General features: G+C 43.7%; 1 protein-coding gene across 4 annotated transcripts in view; it reads right to left on the bottom strand.

The window, feature by feature from the left end:
* Nucleotides 1–1,920: 1,920 nt before the first annotated feature.
* The window catches only part of ASH1L (ASH1 like histone lysine methyltransferase), a 98,394-nt gene continuing 83,029 nt past the window's right edge, over nt 1,921–17,285 (bottom strand). For 3 of the 4 annotated variants that reach the window (XM_059718585.1, XM_059718586.1, XM_059718589.1), the window contains 13 exons: nt 16,517–16,674; nt 15,293–15,445; nt 14,766–14,820; nt 14,535–14,667; nt 13,804–14,052; nt 13,326–13,412; nt 12,654–12,744; nt 8,066–8,204; nt 7,627–7,799; nt 6,555–6,721; nt 6,178–6,218; nt 5,068–5,369; nt 1,921–4,217 (listed from right to left, as the gene is read on the bottom strand). In XM_059718585.1, coding sequence (XP_059574568.1) covers nt 4,126–4,217; nt 5,068–5,369; nt 6,178–6,218; nt 6,555–6,721; nt 7,627–7,799; nt 8,066–8,204; nt 12,654–12,744; nt 13,326–13,412; nt 13,804–14,052; nt 14,535–14,667; nt 14,766–14,820; nt 15,293–15,445; nt 16,517–16,674 — 1,840 coding nt within the window. In that variant the 3' untranslated portion in view covers nt 1,921–4,125. Of the gene's footprint in view, nt 4,218–5,067; nt 5,370–6,177; nt 6,219–6,554; nt 6,722–7,626; nt 7,800–8,065; nt 8,205–12,138; nt 12,204–12,653; nt 12,745–13,325; nt 13,413–13,803; nt 14,053–14,534; nt 14,668–14,765; nt 14,821–15,292; nt 15,446–16,516; nt 16,675–17,285 lie in introns of those variants that run through there. The other variant, XM_059718587.1, reaches the window with a different exon arrangement.

Below are 17,285 nucleotides of genomic sequence, written 5' to 3'. Positions count from 1 at the left end.
ATTCCTCTCCAGCAGTGCTAAGCCTCAGAGACTGAGCCGAGAGCTCCCTGCTGGAGAGCTGCTGCTGGCATTTCCTTCAGCATGAAGCCTGTGGTGTGCAAAAGCATTCTCTAATCTGAAATGCCGAGGCCCAAAACATAGCTGGAGCTGATGATGCACGAGTTACGCCCTGGCATCACCACTATTCTCTTCCTGTTTGGATACAAGGGGAGCCTCACCATCTGGCCGCACAGACTGCAAAAGCCAGATCCTCAGGCCTGGGAAAGTAGGTAGCTTCTACTCCCAGGGGCCAGCTCCCTGCCAGCATAGCCTAAGTGATTTTTTTGGACCAGCTCTTTCCAACCCTTTAAATTACTTTAATGACACATGAGCCCATGTTTTTGGATCTGGTGCGTGTTCTGCATGGCAAGATAAAGAGCTTTTATCTTGTTCTGTTTTCATTTCAGTTCTGGAATTCGTAGAGGGATACTGCATTTGAACTGGAATATTATTCTGCTTGCAATGTGCCTTGGGTAGGTTTGATTGAACTTCATAACCATCTCTGGACTTTGAAATGGGGCTGAGCTGGCAGGAGATCAATCCAGGTTCTGTTCAATTAACTTTTTAATAATAACAGCCCTCGAGGTGTGGTCTGTAGTGAGAAGGGAAGGCAATTAAAGTGGGTCAGAAGCATTTAAATGGTGGTTCAGCAAGTCAGCATAGATAGCTGTGCTCCACTATCCATTTGCTTCTAAAAAAACACCATCAAGAAACCATTCTGTCCTGTGCGAGACACAAATGGACAGCAAATGTGTTTTTGGAAACCGCTCCATTTCCCTGGGAAACAGGAATTCCTGAATGTAAGGGAGGTCTGGAACAAGAGTAGAGCAGCCGAAGCACCTCAAAGAATGCAAAACAGCCTTCTGAACAGGAGAAGGTCCTAACCCAGGGGACAATCTGCAGACACCTTGCCTCACAGTGCCAGCAGCTGGAGCAGTGAGAGAGAAAGGACTCTGCAAACTTGAAGGAGCCACAGGGAGGTCATGGAATCAAAAAAGTAGGGCCGGAAGGAACCTCAGGGTGTCATCTAGTCCAACCCCTGCTTGAGAAAGGATCGTCCTGAAATATCCCCAAGCACCTGATTTCTACATCCCAGGGGTGTTACATGTTCCAACCTCACAGCATTCCAAACCTTCAGGAAGGAGCCAAGAGACCTGTGAGAGGGGAGTAATACATGGCCAGGCCAACAGCTCCAAGGAAGTCAGGCTGCCACTTGCACTTCTGAAGTCATTTGCTTTATGGCCCCTTCCTCTTATAGGAGTCATAGTCCTTCACCATGACAATGCACTACCTGGCACACCCTCCAATCTACCATTTGGGGTAGCAAGTATGCTGCATGTGGTGCTAGTCAGTGTGCACTTTCTGCAGTTGACAGAAAATACCTGTTTTGGATTTAGCATAAACTGGGGTCCTGTTCTCAGGGTGTGGAATCTCCCTTCAATTTGAGCATGGGCATTGCATGCCCATGAACGTGGTTTAATGACGTACTAACCTGCCGGCACATCCAATTGAGGTTAAACAACTCTGTGCTCCCTAGCTTCCTAACAGTGAATGCCTTAGCCGGATGCTGCTGCTCTGCCTAGGCTTCTGCATCTTCACTGCAACTCCTACCAAGGTGGACTGAACACGCAAACTAAACTGCCAGCGTGCTCCCCACCGCAATCTGTTTGGCTGTAGAAAAACATCAGCAGCAAACGCAGTGCGCCCAGAATGCCAAAATTTATCAGCCAATGAATGGAATGGGATATTCCCAAGGAGATGGAGCAACAATTCTATTTTAACAAGGGTTGAAAGCTCCTCTGAACACATGACAGGAACTGTTGAGACAAAAGAGGCAAGAGAGTGAAATCAAAGACATCAAAGAAAACCCCACAAGTCATCAATAGGAAAAGTTTTTCCATTTAATACTAGACTCTCTCAGGATTGAGATGCAGGCTTTTTATGCAATTACATCCAATGTTAAAATTGGTAATACATAATTTACAAAGATTAACATCAAAACAATGATCTATTTAGATATGCTTTGTAAAAAGGAAATATATTAGCAGCATTTATTTTCAGCAATCACACAGCCTACACCCATGCAGACTAAGAGTTCGTATCTATTTGCAATAATGTAGTGCTTCCTGGTCTTAAAACAGCGATCCTGGTGACACACTGGTCTTTTCATTATTATAAAATAACCGAAAAATAAAAAAAGTCATTAATTTCTACACCAGTAAGAAAAACAATTCTTTGCACTTACCTAACATTTGATTGTCTAAAAAACATTTTGTTTAGTCTTTCAACAAAAGAAAGATAAAATGACAGAGCTAGTGTCTCGCTTCTGTACGCACTTTATTTTTTAAAAAGTTTTTAGTGTTTAACACCATTTGAGACAATGATTTCTGTTTTAAACTAAATGAAACAACTCAAGATTTTGGACATGCGATATTCCTACTACACGCATGAGTATTTTATACTCAGGGTTCCTGGTACTGTACAGTGCTTCTCTACAGTAAGAAAATATTCCAAACTATTTTCTTATTTCTTTTTTTTTTAATAAAATATTTTTTTCTCAAAGGGTTTTTTCCTTTCTTTTTTTTTCTTTTTAAATCAACACATAAAAGTTAATGGAATGAGTCATGTTCCACTAAGAGTAAAATAATAATTATAATAATAACAAGAATGTACATTAGGACAAGCTTGGTCCATTAAAAAGGAACATGTAACTACCGTATTGCTTTACATCCACGCAGCAGATATATACAACTTGGCACATTAAAAACTGTTTTCTTATAAGAACATCTAAAACAGGACTGTATATGCATATGTATGTCTGAAAGACAAAAAAAGCAAAGCCATTTTAAAGGGGCAGTGTAAGCCTACTGCACCCTCCCTTTGCCACTAACTGGGATTGACCCAGAGACAGATAGATGATAGCTTCACGGCACTGGATATTGGGGAAGGTTACATGTAATACAGTGGATCCTGGCCCAGCACTAGTTTATGGTAAACTATGGCAATCACAATTCATGCAGTGAAAAGTCAGCGCCTTGGCTGCAGCTTTTGGGTACAACACTTTAATGAGGGCAGAGAGAGGGAGGGGTAAAATACACTGTCTCTTTAAGAGACGGACGTTTCAGCTGTACAGGTAGAACACAAGAATAGTGTTATCAGTGGATATATTCTACAGGTCACAACAAAGACGCGCTCTGAATACTGCTTGACGGTTCATGTAGTGAGGGTTTCTTTTTTTTTCTTTTTTGTTTCTTTTTTTCTTTTAACAGGTTTTAAATTTGCACAACACACTGGACACACAAGAACCACAGCTTATCAAAAAAACCAACAGCAATGGTGTCGTCAGGATTCAACCTGCTTTATAAAACTTCTCTGCAGAAAAAAAGTGAAAAAAATCCCCCCTCCCCCCCACCCCCTTTCAGGATGTGGAACAAGTGCCTTGAACAGCCAACTGTCGCTCTACTCCTAGATGACCAAGGATGTTTCCTCTCTACAGACCAAAAGGAGCATCCACGCACTGGCCGTCCCATGGTAAGCATTTTGCACATTCTGGTACACTGCTTTCCCCTCTGAACTTGTGCAAATTGGAGGCCACACCTTTAGGGTAGCCTTTATTTTAAGCCACTGGGCTTTCACCCTCGCTATAGACTTCACATACTGGTGGTGTCAACAGTATCTTGTACAATCACAGGTGAGCTGGCGAGGACGGGAAATAGTCTCATCAGAGTCAGTCCGTCCTCATCCTTCTATAGGACACCCCCCCCCGCCCTTTTTTTTTTTCCCTCCGAATGGGGACACTGAGCAAAAATAAATTAAATTTGACCACCCTGGACAAATAACCACGAGGTTTTCTCAGTACCTAACATCAATACAAGGCACGCCCAACAACACACACACCATACGAGCACTGCAGAGCAAGGCAGGGCCACTCCCTGCCCAGACACCTAAGTGCTAACTGTTTGTATATTTGTCAGTTTTCTTCTGCCCTTTTTTCCTTGGCCAGTGCACAGGAAGTGGGGGGGCTTTCCCAGTCAGTCTCTAGCAGACCTGGTAGTGGACTCCAGACCACAGGCTCTTGCTGGGGCATCACTTCCTGAAGCTGCTCTCTGGGATGGTGAGAGTACGCCGCCTCAGTTTTCTTCCTGATCCTTCCTCCAGCAAGTAAGTGACATCAATAGCTGCAATAGATGACAGAGTTCTTAGTAAAGAGCTGACATCACTCTGCCTGAGGCTCATGCATTAACCCTCCTGTTACGTGACAGAGATATGTGATCTGCTTGCTTTGAAGGCAGGAGCTCTGATTCTGGCTGTTGACCCAAATTCTCTCTGGGGAGGTCTATGCAGCAAAACGGATGTGTTACTGTAGCCCAGGCAGATGCATGCATGCTCGTTTAAACCTAGCTACCACAGGCAACAGAGGCTGTCAGGATGCTATGATGCAGGCTTCAGCAACAGAGTACATGCTCTCCAGAGACTCTGGCCACTTTGGAATGAAGGCATGCATCTTCACTCTAGTGTAGCACGTGGTAGCTGGATTAAAGCAAGCCTGGGTACTCCTATCCAAGCAAGAGTTCACTTAATTTCGTCCTGTAGACATGTCCTTCCAGGCTAAAGGGAAGTCAAGTCAGGACCTGATTCAGACTGCTGAAACAAATGACTCTTTCAATCCACTTCAAATTCATTGGGCTCTAGATAAAACCCTTAATCTTCCCGCATCTGCCCCTCTATTACCTCAATTATAAAACAGAAATGATAATAATTACCTACCTATTTTGGGGAAAGAAAGGAGAGTTAAGTAATGACAAAGCACTCTGAGGATACCTACAAGTCCTGTACCAATTGCATCACTTAAGTCAGAAATTTAGTAAAGTTTGTTCATCTCCTGCAAGTGCTTCAAAAGGCAATAATTTTTTTGGTGCAGAGACCACTGGACAGACATTACATACAAGCCCAAAATATCTGCATTACTAACATGTCCTGCATGACCCTTAAAAATAAACTTAGAGGGAGAAATGGCTGATCTCTCACCATTTTTCCCTGGGATTTTCTCTAAGAGGTTTAGCAGGATCTGATTAAGTCTCTCTCTCTGAATATGCCGCCTTTCCTCGGGAGTGCACAGCTGCCTCGTGACGGAGCTACTGTCTTCCACTTTTTTATCACTCTCACAGCCCTCACTAGACATTGCCTCCTTCTCTGGCTCCTCAAGGGTAGGCATCTCACTGGAAGTTTGTTCTTGGTTCAGTAGCACATCCTCAATGAGTGGAAGAGGATCCTCATCTTGGTTCAGGTCTTTGATCTGTGATTTTGAGCGGTCTGTCTTCCAAGATGACCTACAAGGGAGGGAAGAATGTAAATGTCTTTCGTTTTCAGGCAGTTGACTGAAAGATAAATTCTCCACAGTTGCACTCCCAAATAGCAAAGGGCTTTCAAATTCTCTGTTGTTTGCAGCCAATCACAGTGGCTTCTATGGGTAAGGGGAGTTCTGAGGCCAGACCCACTATTTATGTAAGAGAAAAAAATGATACATGACTAGTATCATCTGACCCTGCAAGGCTGCAAGTGTTACCTACTTCCTGAGCCTGCTTCTGCAACAAGCTTTTGAGAACTAAAACAGATTTATCTTCTCAGGCTGCAGAAGTCTCTATTGTTCCAGATTGCTTGAGCTCTGCCTCCACTGAGGACTTATAGCTATAGCTTTCACAAGGGCTGATGGGTGTTTTTAAAGCTCATAATGATACAGAGACCATCAGCCCTCTACATCTGGGAGCTATGACTACCCAACCCTCTGGGTAGGCATCTCAGCCTCAGGCAGAAAAGCTCAGGAGGCTACTGTGTTTTTGCTGACCTGGACCCTAGGCTCTCCCCATGACATGAGTCAAATTATGTCTGCTCACTTTTAAGCTGAACCCACAGACCGGATCACCCTCTCAATGTTTTTTGAGACTCATACCTAGCTCCATTTTTTTTGCTATCCCTCACATTCCCCATCATTTGTTTTATCAGTTTGTGTCAGTATGAGGGTATTTCCAGTTATTTAGATTTACTGAATCTACAGCATCTTGGGGACATAGGGTGTTTCATAAACAAAAAGCATTATCCAACCTCTTGTCCATGAACATCCCAGCAGATAGGACTCACCTGCCTCCATTTCTCTTGTAGTTGTCTGGAACATAATGAGGCTACAACAACAACAAAGGTCTCAGTTAAAGCAAACACTAAATTACTCAGCACTGAACAGCATATATATAAAGTACCAAATGAACTGCAGTGTGAAAGAAGAGCTAGCTTATCTCAGACAATGGAGGCAATGGTGCCCAAGTAGAAGGGGCTGTGACCTATCACTTGAAGGATAGACCACATGCCCCCCTCACCCCATGGTACCAGTTCCTACTACTGCATGTCTCAACACTGAAGCCATCCAGGCCTCTAGGTAAATTTCAAGCCAGTAGAACACACTGCTACAAAACGGTCATGCCCTTTCTCACACTAAGAAGCTCATTAGAACAGGCACTTACTGAGAAGTCTCTCTTGGGTGTGAGTTTCTTGGGAAAGTGGTCAAAGGCATAGGGCTTGGTGCATACAGGATAGCGATTTCGGTGGATCTTATAGAAGAGGTGCGCCGATTTATCAAGGCGATAGTCACAGATATACACATCCTGCTCCTTGACTCCCTTTGGCCTCCCTGAAGTTATGGGGGGGGAAAAAAGCACGTTGAAAAAAAATGCTTATCTGATCCTAGAGAAAGCCCACAGTATTCCAGAGCAAAGAGAAACCATGCACTATGGAAAAGAGATGGAACTAAAACCACTTTAGTTCTATAGTCTCAGCTACTCCTGTTCTCGTTCACTGAGATTAATACACAAGTGAATCTCTGATTCAGTGCAAGAAGAAAGCTTGTATAGTGTAATCGGGGGGGGTCAAACTTCCACCCATGAGGCTCCCCATGGATCCAGAAATTTGGCAATGGGAGAATGGTGGCAACAGTTGCGGCCCCCTGCTGCCAAATTTCTGAACCTGTGGGGTGCCCCACGGGCTGCATAACACAGCACTGTGCGCTATATGGGGTGCACAGGTCCTAGTAGAGGCAGCACAGGGCCTGATTCCAGTGCGCTGGGATGGGCAGAGTTGGTGTGGCCCCAATGGGGGAGCAGGGGGCCCAATCCAGGTTCGCAGAGACAGGGGAGACAGTACAGTAACTGATCCAGTACTGGGCGCTGCACTTCAAAAGGGATGTGGCCAGCCTGGAGAGGGTTCAGAGGAGGGTCACCCGCTTGGTGAGAGGACAGCAGGACAGGCCTTATGAGGAGAGACTGAGGGACCTGAACCTGTTCAGCTTCAGCATGGGGAGGCTGAGGGGGGGACCTGGTGGCTGCCTACAAACTCATCAGGGGAGATCAACAGCAAATAGGCAGAGCCTTTTTCTCCCCAGCACCACCTGGGGTGACGAGGAACAATGGTCATAAGCTGATGGAGAATAGGTTTAGGTCAAAGATCAGAAGGCAATATTTTACAGTTAGGCTGGCCAAAATCTGGAACCAACTTCCCACTGTGTTTTATTTTATTTCTCAGCCTGTAAAGCCTACTTACCTTTACAGTAGGTATAGAGGTCCAGGACACAGCAGGTCCCCACCACAGCCTCCAAGGGGATTATCTCATACAGTGGCACACGAAACAGCTCATTGTGATAGAACTTTCGGGAAGGAGAGTGGTGTGTTTCATGTGGACGGAAGTAATGATGACCAAAAGCAAACCGCTCCTCTCTGTTGACAGGTAAGAGAAAAAAAATGACAGACGAGTCTCATGACAGTGATTCAGACTGCTTTTAAAGCCCTGCATTCATTACACAAGCAAGCCTTGTTTTTTCTAGTTTATCCTTTTTACTAAATGTAAATAATACTTATAGTCTAACTACTTAAAAAAAACCCCAACCTTTTACCTTGCACTGTCTATAACAAACTTCTACAAGCTATTATGTTTTTGGCAGATAAAAGGAATACTTAGAACACAGAAAGTGACTTGAACTTACTTCTCATTTTTCCAGAGTTTTTCAATGCGGAAGATATCAAGTTTCTCCCTGTTGATGTGGGATAGCAGCCGGTAGGACTGCCGGACAGGGTGCCCATCTGGAGTTCTTCGGCTGTCTCTCATCAGATATACACAATCACCTGGCAAAAGGCACAATACATGCAACCTGTAAGGAACTAATTATAAGACATGATGGACCAAAAATACAGAGGAAGCTGGCTTTGTTAAAACTAACATGACAGCTGCCAAACATTTAATTTTAAAAGACTAAAACATAAGTGATGCAGAGCCAGAAAGTTAGCAGTTGGTTGCCTTCATCTTCATAAAGATTCTGAGAACTAAACATAACTTAAATTATATGTCTCAAGTCAAAAATGAAGGCACATTATAAAAAAGATCCATTATTGCCAAGTAGTAATTGGAATAAGGTTTTGGCTAGTAAAACATGCTATTCAAATTATAATAGAGACTGTGATAGTTTAAATGAATAACTAACTCTTTCCCTATTCCTTAAGAGGGAAGTATCTATTCTCTAGACAACAGGTCACTGCTGACAAAGTAAACAGTTGACCAAAAAACCACTAAGTCCAAACGCAACAACCTTGTTGGTGAGTCCACAGCACTTCCAGAGTTTGCTTTAGCCAGGCAAGCGACCTTCTGAGGCACCTGCCCAGACCCTTAAATCCTTCTCCAGACCTGCTCTGTTGTGATCCTATTCCACCCGGGCAGGTGCATCTATGTTGTGTTCGTCCCTGAAGCATGCTCCAGAAGAACTAAGACTACTGGCTGCTTTGAATAGGAGGGGACCCAACAGCCGAGTGGTGAGGGTATGTGCAGAGGAAGTAGAAAATCTAGGTTCTTGACACCCCTCACCCAGAAGGTGCATTAACCTACAGCAAAGTGCTCTAACCACCGTGCCATGGGCTATGCATCCTCTGTGCCATGGGCCAGGAAAGCAAGGGAATGTGGCTTAGTGGGCACTGCCTTGTGTTCTAGTCCCTGCTCCTGCCTGGTGGATGGTAGTGGAATACCTGTTCCTCTCACAGGGGACAGGAACAGGGATCAGAACCCAATGCAGTCCCCATGTTACTGAGCCACACTCCTTTAGGATTCTGTACATCTTTCAGCCAGTCGCTTTATCACTCAGCTCCTACCTGTAAAATGGGCATAACATAACTACCTTTCTCCCTTGCTGTGAATGACAGGTCTATTTAGATGGAAAGCTCTTTTGCTGAAAAACCACCACTTTTTATTATCGTGTATTGGCACAATGCCCTCAGGAATTAGGCTCTTATCTTAGCTGAGGACCTCTTAATGCTTCTGTTATATATGTAGTAATTGCTGGTGGTCCCATGCCACGTTTTCTCCCTTGCATAAGCTTTCATCAGTAATACTCACAAAGTACTTGGAGATAGAGGGAAATGCCAAAGAAATTCAAAGTACCATTCCAAATGCTACAGGAAGTATTGTGCAATATTTTAAAACTATTTCCATCTGTGTTTTAATGCATTCACAATGAATGAAAACCTCTGAAGGCCCCATGATTGACCCCTTCACCTGAAGCCATTAAGTGTTACGATGCAAAGCCTTGGAAAGCTAACCTCCTTTTAATTGCAGAGAGAAACTGGCTTTTTAAAACCAAGAAATCAGTGATAATCCATTTGAATTCTCCTCACAGACTGAGAAGACTAAGGGCATCTTAAACTAAAGCCTTCTTTCCTTCAGTTCAGGGCAAGTTCTGTCTCTACCTTGGTTACTTCCAAAGCTTCACACAACAGATGCCAACAGACTCGGAGGCTCTTGGCTGACAAGCCAAGTTCAGCCAAGTCCTCCAAGTCTCATGATCCCTGGGTCTCCTTACTGAAATCTGGATTCAAATGACAACTGTAAAACAAACACCATTGGCTGAATATGTACACATTAATAGGAGACTTGTAAAAGCTTTTCCACCACATGTATAGTCTCTGTTTTAGAGTTTTATGTTGCTGTCTGTCACTCTAATAACTAAGTGCAACATACTGCAGTATCGTAAGAGACTGATGGTAAAAACAAAAGCGTTCCTCTGCTCCTGTGGCCTATAACATCTGCCCTGCTCTGCTAGGCTGAAGGAACACTTATACAGCAAAATGAAGTTGTGGCATTATTGTGACCAGCAGTTCCTATGCTAGCTCTGATCCAACTTGAATACATACGAACGGGAGCGAGGACATGGTGTCAGGGATTTGCATGCAGGTTAACAAACAGAGTGCAAGTACACCCAGGACCTGCATATGTCCTCTGGTGACCTGCCTATGCTGCTGCATCTTCACTGCTATAGTTCTCCATGCCAGATTAAAAGTAAGCCTGCGTGATATGTACCTTTGCTAAACATCAAACCTTAATTTTGCTGCACAGATGTCCCTTGGATCAGGCACTATTTTTCAAGAACACTCCTCTTTCCTATTAAAGGGCCTGCAACACACTCTTTCCATATGAAGAAAAACTAAGAGCTGCACAGTTTATTTTCCCTTCTGCTCTGAAAGAGGAAAGAAGGGCTGGGTGCAGCTGAAAGTGTCTGAAAAGCAGGCAGGGGGAACTGCAGCTGTTCCTGCTGGTGCATTAGAGAGAACACTGCCAGAGGGGAGTCTCCATACCAAGCTTCCTATCCCTCAGACCATCCCAAGGTCTGGGTGGATCTCAGGACAGGCTTCTGGGAAATCCTATTTCATTCTGTAAGCTGCAACTCCCAACACCATCAATTCTCTTTCCAGAGTTTTCCGGCCCTGAATATTGGAAAATCTGTTGTGGCAGCCCATGACTGTGAACAGCCTGCAGTACAATCATCCAGGGAATGAAAAACAAGTGTTTCAAGTGTGAAGATTAAGGAACTTACCCTGTTCTGTTTATTGAAGAGTAGGATTAGAAGTGTCTTAATTACTGTGTTCAGGTACTTGCATGTAAAAAAGATCTGATAGCTGGAGGTTTTTCAGTCTTGCTGACAAAGGCACAATAATAAGATGCAGTGTCTAGAACTCGAAATTCAACAAACTCAACCTCAAAAGAAGAGTTTCTGTGCAGTGAGGATGGAACCCCTCACCTGGGGCAGTGCTGGACTCACCATCACTTGGCAGCAGTGGGAAGGATTTTCTTCCCTGATGTGCAATTGGCCACATATATGGTGTGTGTTTCACTTCTCTCTGAAGCATCAGAGATTAGTGACAGTTAGACACTGGACATGGGCTGGGGTACAGCAGTGCTCTGAAGTGGTGCAAAGAATCCTCTCTTACGATGCCTGATCTATGCATCTCGTTTGTATGCTCATGGTCAAACTGATCCCCAGATTTGAGGTTGGGAAGGATTGGATCATCTGATCCAGAGAGGTAGCCATGTTAGTCAGAAGACAGATTGAACAAAGGCACAGTAGAGGTGCACCTTACAGACTGACTAAATCAGAGATGCATAAGGTGTATCTCTACCCTGCCTTCTGATCTGATCCAGGCCAGGCTGGCAAGGACTCTGGGGCCTTTCACCTTGCTCTGCAGTTTGGTATGTGTATTTGCTTGCTGGGATTACCTGGACTTCTCTCTCACTTAACCAACTCCTTGGTACTGCAGGGGCCTTTGTCTCTCTTGTTCTCAGAGCAATTGATTGAAGCTTTTAAAGACTGAACTGCTCTGGTCTAATTAAAGTAAATGAACTTGATGCAGAGATACCTGGACAAACTGGACAATCTAGTGATCCTTTCTTGTCTTAATCTCAATGCACCTATGAATGGGTTGTTCACAGTTCACCTAATTGTTTTAGTACGATTGTGGGTGCCTCCACAAAACAACTACATACATAAATACTTGAAAAAGAAACCAAAAGCAAACCTGGGAGCCCCGAATTCCCCAACCAACAACCCACCAACAGAAACTACAATGAAGAGCAAACCATGAATTTATAATGCAGACAAGGCAACTATTGCAGAGGGAATTCGAAGGGTGGAGGGAATGAGCACTCCAGACGCAGGATGGGGAAGGCTCAGCCCCCCATACTCTTTTTAGTATCTCTCCCCCTCCTGAAAAATCTCCCACCCCCCTTTGACAAACATACCAACTGGCTTTACTCATTCTTGAGCAGTTCTCTTTATATGTATTGGCCTCTTTCTAACCTTGTATCTGTGGGATGAAATTAAGAAAAAGAAAATTCAGGTTCAGTATCTAGAAAAAGCTCCTGACACTGAGCTGTGAAAGGGACAGAACTGCTCCCAGGGGACCTGGAGTATATGTTGTACAGAGCAAAGGATAGGCTAAGTGAACTAACAGGTGTTTTTGTTTAATGTGGCTGCAGCCCTTCGATCCTTCCTTGGCTTGCTTTCTTCATTTGCTCCTAGCAACCATCTCAGCACTCACCCTCTCTGGTCAGAAGGAAGCCCTTGCTCAAGATACTTAAGTGCATATTCACCAATCAGCTTGAGGATCTCAGCTTCCTCACTCTGTCACCTCTGTAATAGCAAAGTTCGCCGTTTCCTACTCATAAAGTTGCATACATCTGAATCAAGGTTATAGCAGAGAGCTCTTTGAGCTTTCCCTCTGACAGAAATCACCACTATCAGAGGATGGACATACCTTGACGCAGCAGCAGATCATCCCTTAGCAGACATATATAATAAACACAGCCAGGCTGGGCATAATGGGGACGAGGAATCATAGGAACCTCCTGGAAGAAAGAAAGACTGATGAAATGGCCCAACCCTTCCCTTCCATCGTTCAGTACAATCAGTACAGACCTGGGGCTGTTACCAACCACACTTCCTATCTTCTGGAAATACTTGGTAAAGCCGGACGCAGAACAAGAATTTAAATTTAACAGAAAGTTGAACAAGATTTGAAGAGATGGTAACTTGGACTGGTGTCCAGTCATGCTTGAGCTTTACCCATCCTCTCTTTGCCTCAGTCCTACACTGGCCTCATCTGGTTTCACAGCCCTAGAAAATGGGGAAACTTTCCTCTGAATTTCTCTTCCTTTATTGTAGGAGATAAAGAATTTTGGCTACTAATATGAAAGCTATATTATATTGCTGACAGTTATAAATCGTGGCATAGACTACTTCAGAGACTCACTTTCTGCCTTTGCTAGTTTGGAGGAGAGGCTGGCGTGTGAACTGTTTTCATACTATTTGCATGCAAGCACAAAACTAAGAACAGTGAGAATTCCCTCTTTACCAAAACACTAGTTACACCCTGGCACATGAAAAGGTATAAGTGTGACAGCTGCAAAAAAAATTGAAAATGTTTTACCCTGCTGACAGATCGAGGTTCGCACTGCTCACACAAGTAGTGTTCAACATCTGAATTGACACCCATGCAGTCACAGTGTTGCCAAACCTACAAAGACATGTCTTGATTAGGAAGACCTGGGTTTTAATTTATAGATTAAAAACAATTTCAGACTAAAGAAAGCATGAGGGCAAGCATCCTAAAGGAAACCTGGGGCTTCTTTTTAACTATTTCATACAATGCCCAGGAAAGTAAGATCTGTATGCAATTGGCGGTTCAGAGGCTCATTACTGGAGTTTTATCTTCTTTTTGGAGAACAGTTTAACAAGATTATTAGCAGTTTAACAAAATTATTAGCTCCTCTCCCTAGTGATGCTAATTGTATTTTCTGTGCGGAAATAGAAGATCCAAATTTTCTTTGGAGAAGGGAAGGGATGATTCACCTATCAGCTATGTGGGAGCTATGGGTACAGGCTTTATTGACCAAGGTTCTCCTCACCATGCATTTTTCACACTGGATCATCAGCCCTTCATCTTTGTAAAGGCCACAAATACAGCGGATCACATCCTCATCCTTCTCGTGCCCGTTCTCCTTTTCACAGACAGATGTCTCGCTGCTGTCAGCTTCACTGGCGGTTTCCCCCACAATCTCATCAATTTGGGCAGAGGCCTCGTGGCGAGCACTGTAATATGCCTTCCGCAGCCGACATACATCACGCCCAATTGGGGACTTCCTGCCATAATACTTCTGGATAAAAAAAATAAAAGCAGCAGTTCACTCTTCTGCACATCTCCACTGCTCTGGGCTACATGTACATGTGAGGCAAGTGTATACACTTTATCCTCTCCATATGTCCATGTATCAGAAGCACTTGCCCTGCCAGCTCTTGAGCATCTCTGATGCCCATGTGCTTTAGATATCTAAAGACAGGTATATGGACAATTTATTTCCTCTGGGAAGCATCCTGGTCCCTTCAAATTGGAGGTCTGCACAGATTTTTTGAGCCTTTTTTATGTCTGACCCCAGGTGGTAGGAGAATGTTAAGAGAAGGGGATGAAGTGAACAAGATATCAGTGTCACTGTCTGCACCAATGCTGTTTGGCAGAAGAGCATTATTGGCATCTCTCTTTATAACGCTGTTCTTCTGTCACAAAAACGTGAGAAGACCATTATATTGGGCCATATCTACACTGCCTGCATAGTAGCTCTAAGGCCTAAGGCAGCCTCACCTCAGCATTTCGAAAGACCTTCAGCATGTCCCCATCAAAAGCTTCTACTGTTTTATAATACCCGGTCAGGATCTGCTTCTCAATGGTGGCAAGGTCCAGTGGGTCAGAGATCTTCTCATAGTAATCTGCATTTCTGAAATAGGAGTGCATTTATAGCATAATTTTCACCAAAATTTCCAAGCTATGCAAACTGGTGTTAAGTAATCATGGACCAGAGAGGCAAAAACTTACTTTTTTTTAGGGGGCAGGTTCAGCAGTGGAGCTGCAAGAGCCTGCCTGGAGGAGTCTGTAAGGGAAGGATAAACTTTAGCAGCAGTTGCCACAGCAGAATTAAAAAAAAAAAGAAGCAACAAATAAATGTAACCCCCCAAAAAGTGGGCCCCTTTCTGCCCTCACACACAGGTAAAAGAAATGTTGAGTGTTTTAAGTTGGCTGCTGTGCTATGTTTGCAGGTAGAGTGCTGGCAGTCAACTACATCACAGCATGATTCTGTACAACGGATCAGAGTTGAATCTAAGCAACAACAACAACAACAACAAAAATCACACTTTTGTAGGACATCCCCTTCTGCAGACTTGGGGAAAGGGGAAGAAGCTGTACAGAATGGAGTGATGGCTAGCAGTAGAAGGGAAAACAGAAGAAGGGTTTGTTTAAACTCCTGAAATAAGTTCATTCCTTTTTAATATGTTATACTCAGAACAACCTTTTCAGGAAGCCGATAAGATCTCAATGGACACTGTTAGCAGAATAACATTCACCTTTATAGGAGATGATGCTATCGCAAATCTCCTTGAAGATCTGTGCAAGACGGGCAGCACGGGCCACTTCAACGTTCTCTTCAGCTGCAGCCAAACGTCGTGTTCGTACAGAGCGGGAGGTTTGTAGGGCTGAGAACTGAGTCATGAAGACATCTGAAAGAGAGGAGGAAAGAAACACCTTCAAATTCAACTGCAAGAAGCAATGTATTTTTCTTGAATTGGATACTTACGATGAGAAAAGATTAACATGTCTCCTGCCTTTCACTAAGTACAGACACATATTTCCTACAAACAATAATAATGCATCACAATAAAGGCAACAGGTTAGGTTCACCTGTATGCTTTAGCTTCTTTGTGCTGCTCTAGCTAGTTTTGCTGGATTTCTGGCTAGTTTGTGGTGGTATGAGGATGGGATAAAGCAGCCAGTAGATACCAGTAGACAGCCCAAACCACACACCTCTCAGTGTCTGTCTTAACCACCAAAAGAGGGTCACTCCTAAAGAGGGGTCCTCTGGTTGTAACTAGGGGCAGAATTTGAACCTCTGACAGAAGTGACGTTTAGGAACAGCTTTTGTATTTTTCCTTTGGCAGACACATTTTGTCCCACCCATATAACAAGCTGTGAGCCATAAAACTGTTGCCAAAAGGCCAGAACAAGAGAGGCTTCTTGTTATGATAAGGGCAGCTCTCAAAGTTAGCATAACTGCTGTTGCAGGCATTGGGTCAGCAGTAAACGCTTTTTCATTATAAGGCCAGTCCAGCAAAGCTTTCATTTCTTTAGAATGACAGCTACTAAAAGTTACCTTTTAGTTAGGGGAGAAGGGGAAGAAGATGAGTTCAAAGTGAGCAATGGACCTTCCACTTGGAGATAAACAGCTTTTAAGACCCAGCAAAGCAGAACAAATTATATATATCATCAGATCAGTAGTCTATCAAGTTCAGACACCTAGCTCTGAGAGTAACTACTGCTAGATGCTTCAGTGGAGAGTGCAGAACTCCTTAATGAAAAATATTACCGAATAATTTTCTCAGAGAACTTGCTTTCATACACATAAATATATATATATCTATATCTATATTTAGAAAGCTGCTGAGACTCCCTTAATAACCTGCATACAGGACTGATTTGAATTATCTGTGGATATAAGTTATCATGCCTGCACAGTTTGACTAAGTCCTGAGAAGAAGGGAAATGGCAGTATCAGGAAACTGTGCAGGCCTCACCAGATTTGATGTTGCCATCATCTCGACAAATTCCATTCCAGCGGTTGTACAAAGATGCAGAGTGGATGCTGTCACTGACGTGCTTAACTTCTTCTTGCTTTTGTCGAATCTTCTCCCAATTCCGTACCAGGAAGACGTGGTGTTTTAGCACAAAATTCCTACAAAAAACAGAAGAGCATTGGGAATCACTTCACTGTGTAATGTCAATATCTTAACCTGGGAAGCAGCAGAAAAGAGCTTAGTTTTTGCCCTCCCCCGATGTCTTTGGAAGTACTTTTGGGAAACCCAAGGCTATGAGTTTTAGGCAGACTAGAACTCCATCTGGAGGTACAGACAGGGAACAGTGATCACTTACACTACAGTAACAGGTTTTGGATCCCCTCTAGATGCGTGTTAACCTCAAACAGATGAGCTTGCAATCTTCTGAACTGCTGTGCTGCACTGCCATTGTGATAAGAATGAAGGGAGACTGTGATCGCTCTGCCCTTCATGATCCTGCACAGGAACCCATGGAGACACAAGGTACACGCACAGCCCCAACAGAAAAAACTATTAAAGTCAATTCTGGCCTTGTGTGGAAGAGGCATATATGTACTTAAAGAGGTATCTACACCTACATGTGCCCAAATAACTTTTCCATCAAAAGAGTTCTTGAGAAGCATGTGGTGTGCCTTGCTTTTGGGTTGGGACAATCACAATGGGAAGAGTCTCTTTTTTGTGCACCTGTTTACAGCATGGCACCACTGGAAGTTGTAAGCTAGCTTTCCTT

Source organism: Alligator mississippiensis, chromosome 15, assembly GCF_030867095.1.
Source record: "Alligator mississippiensis isolate rAllMis1 chromosome 15, rAllMis1, whole genome shotgun sequence".
NCBI lineage: Eukaryota > Metazoa > Chordata > Crocodylia > Alligatoridae > Alligator > Alligator mississippiensis.
This window is presented reverse-complemented; position numbering and strand designations above follow the sequence as displayed.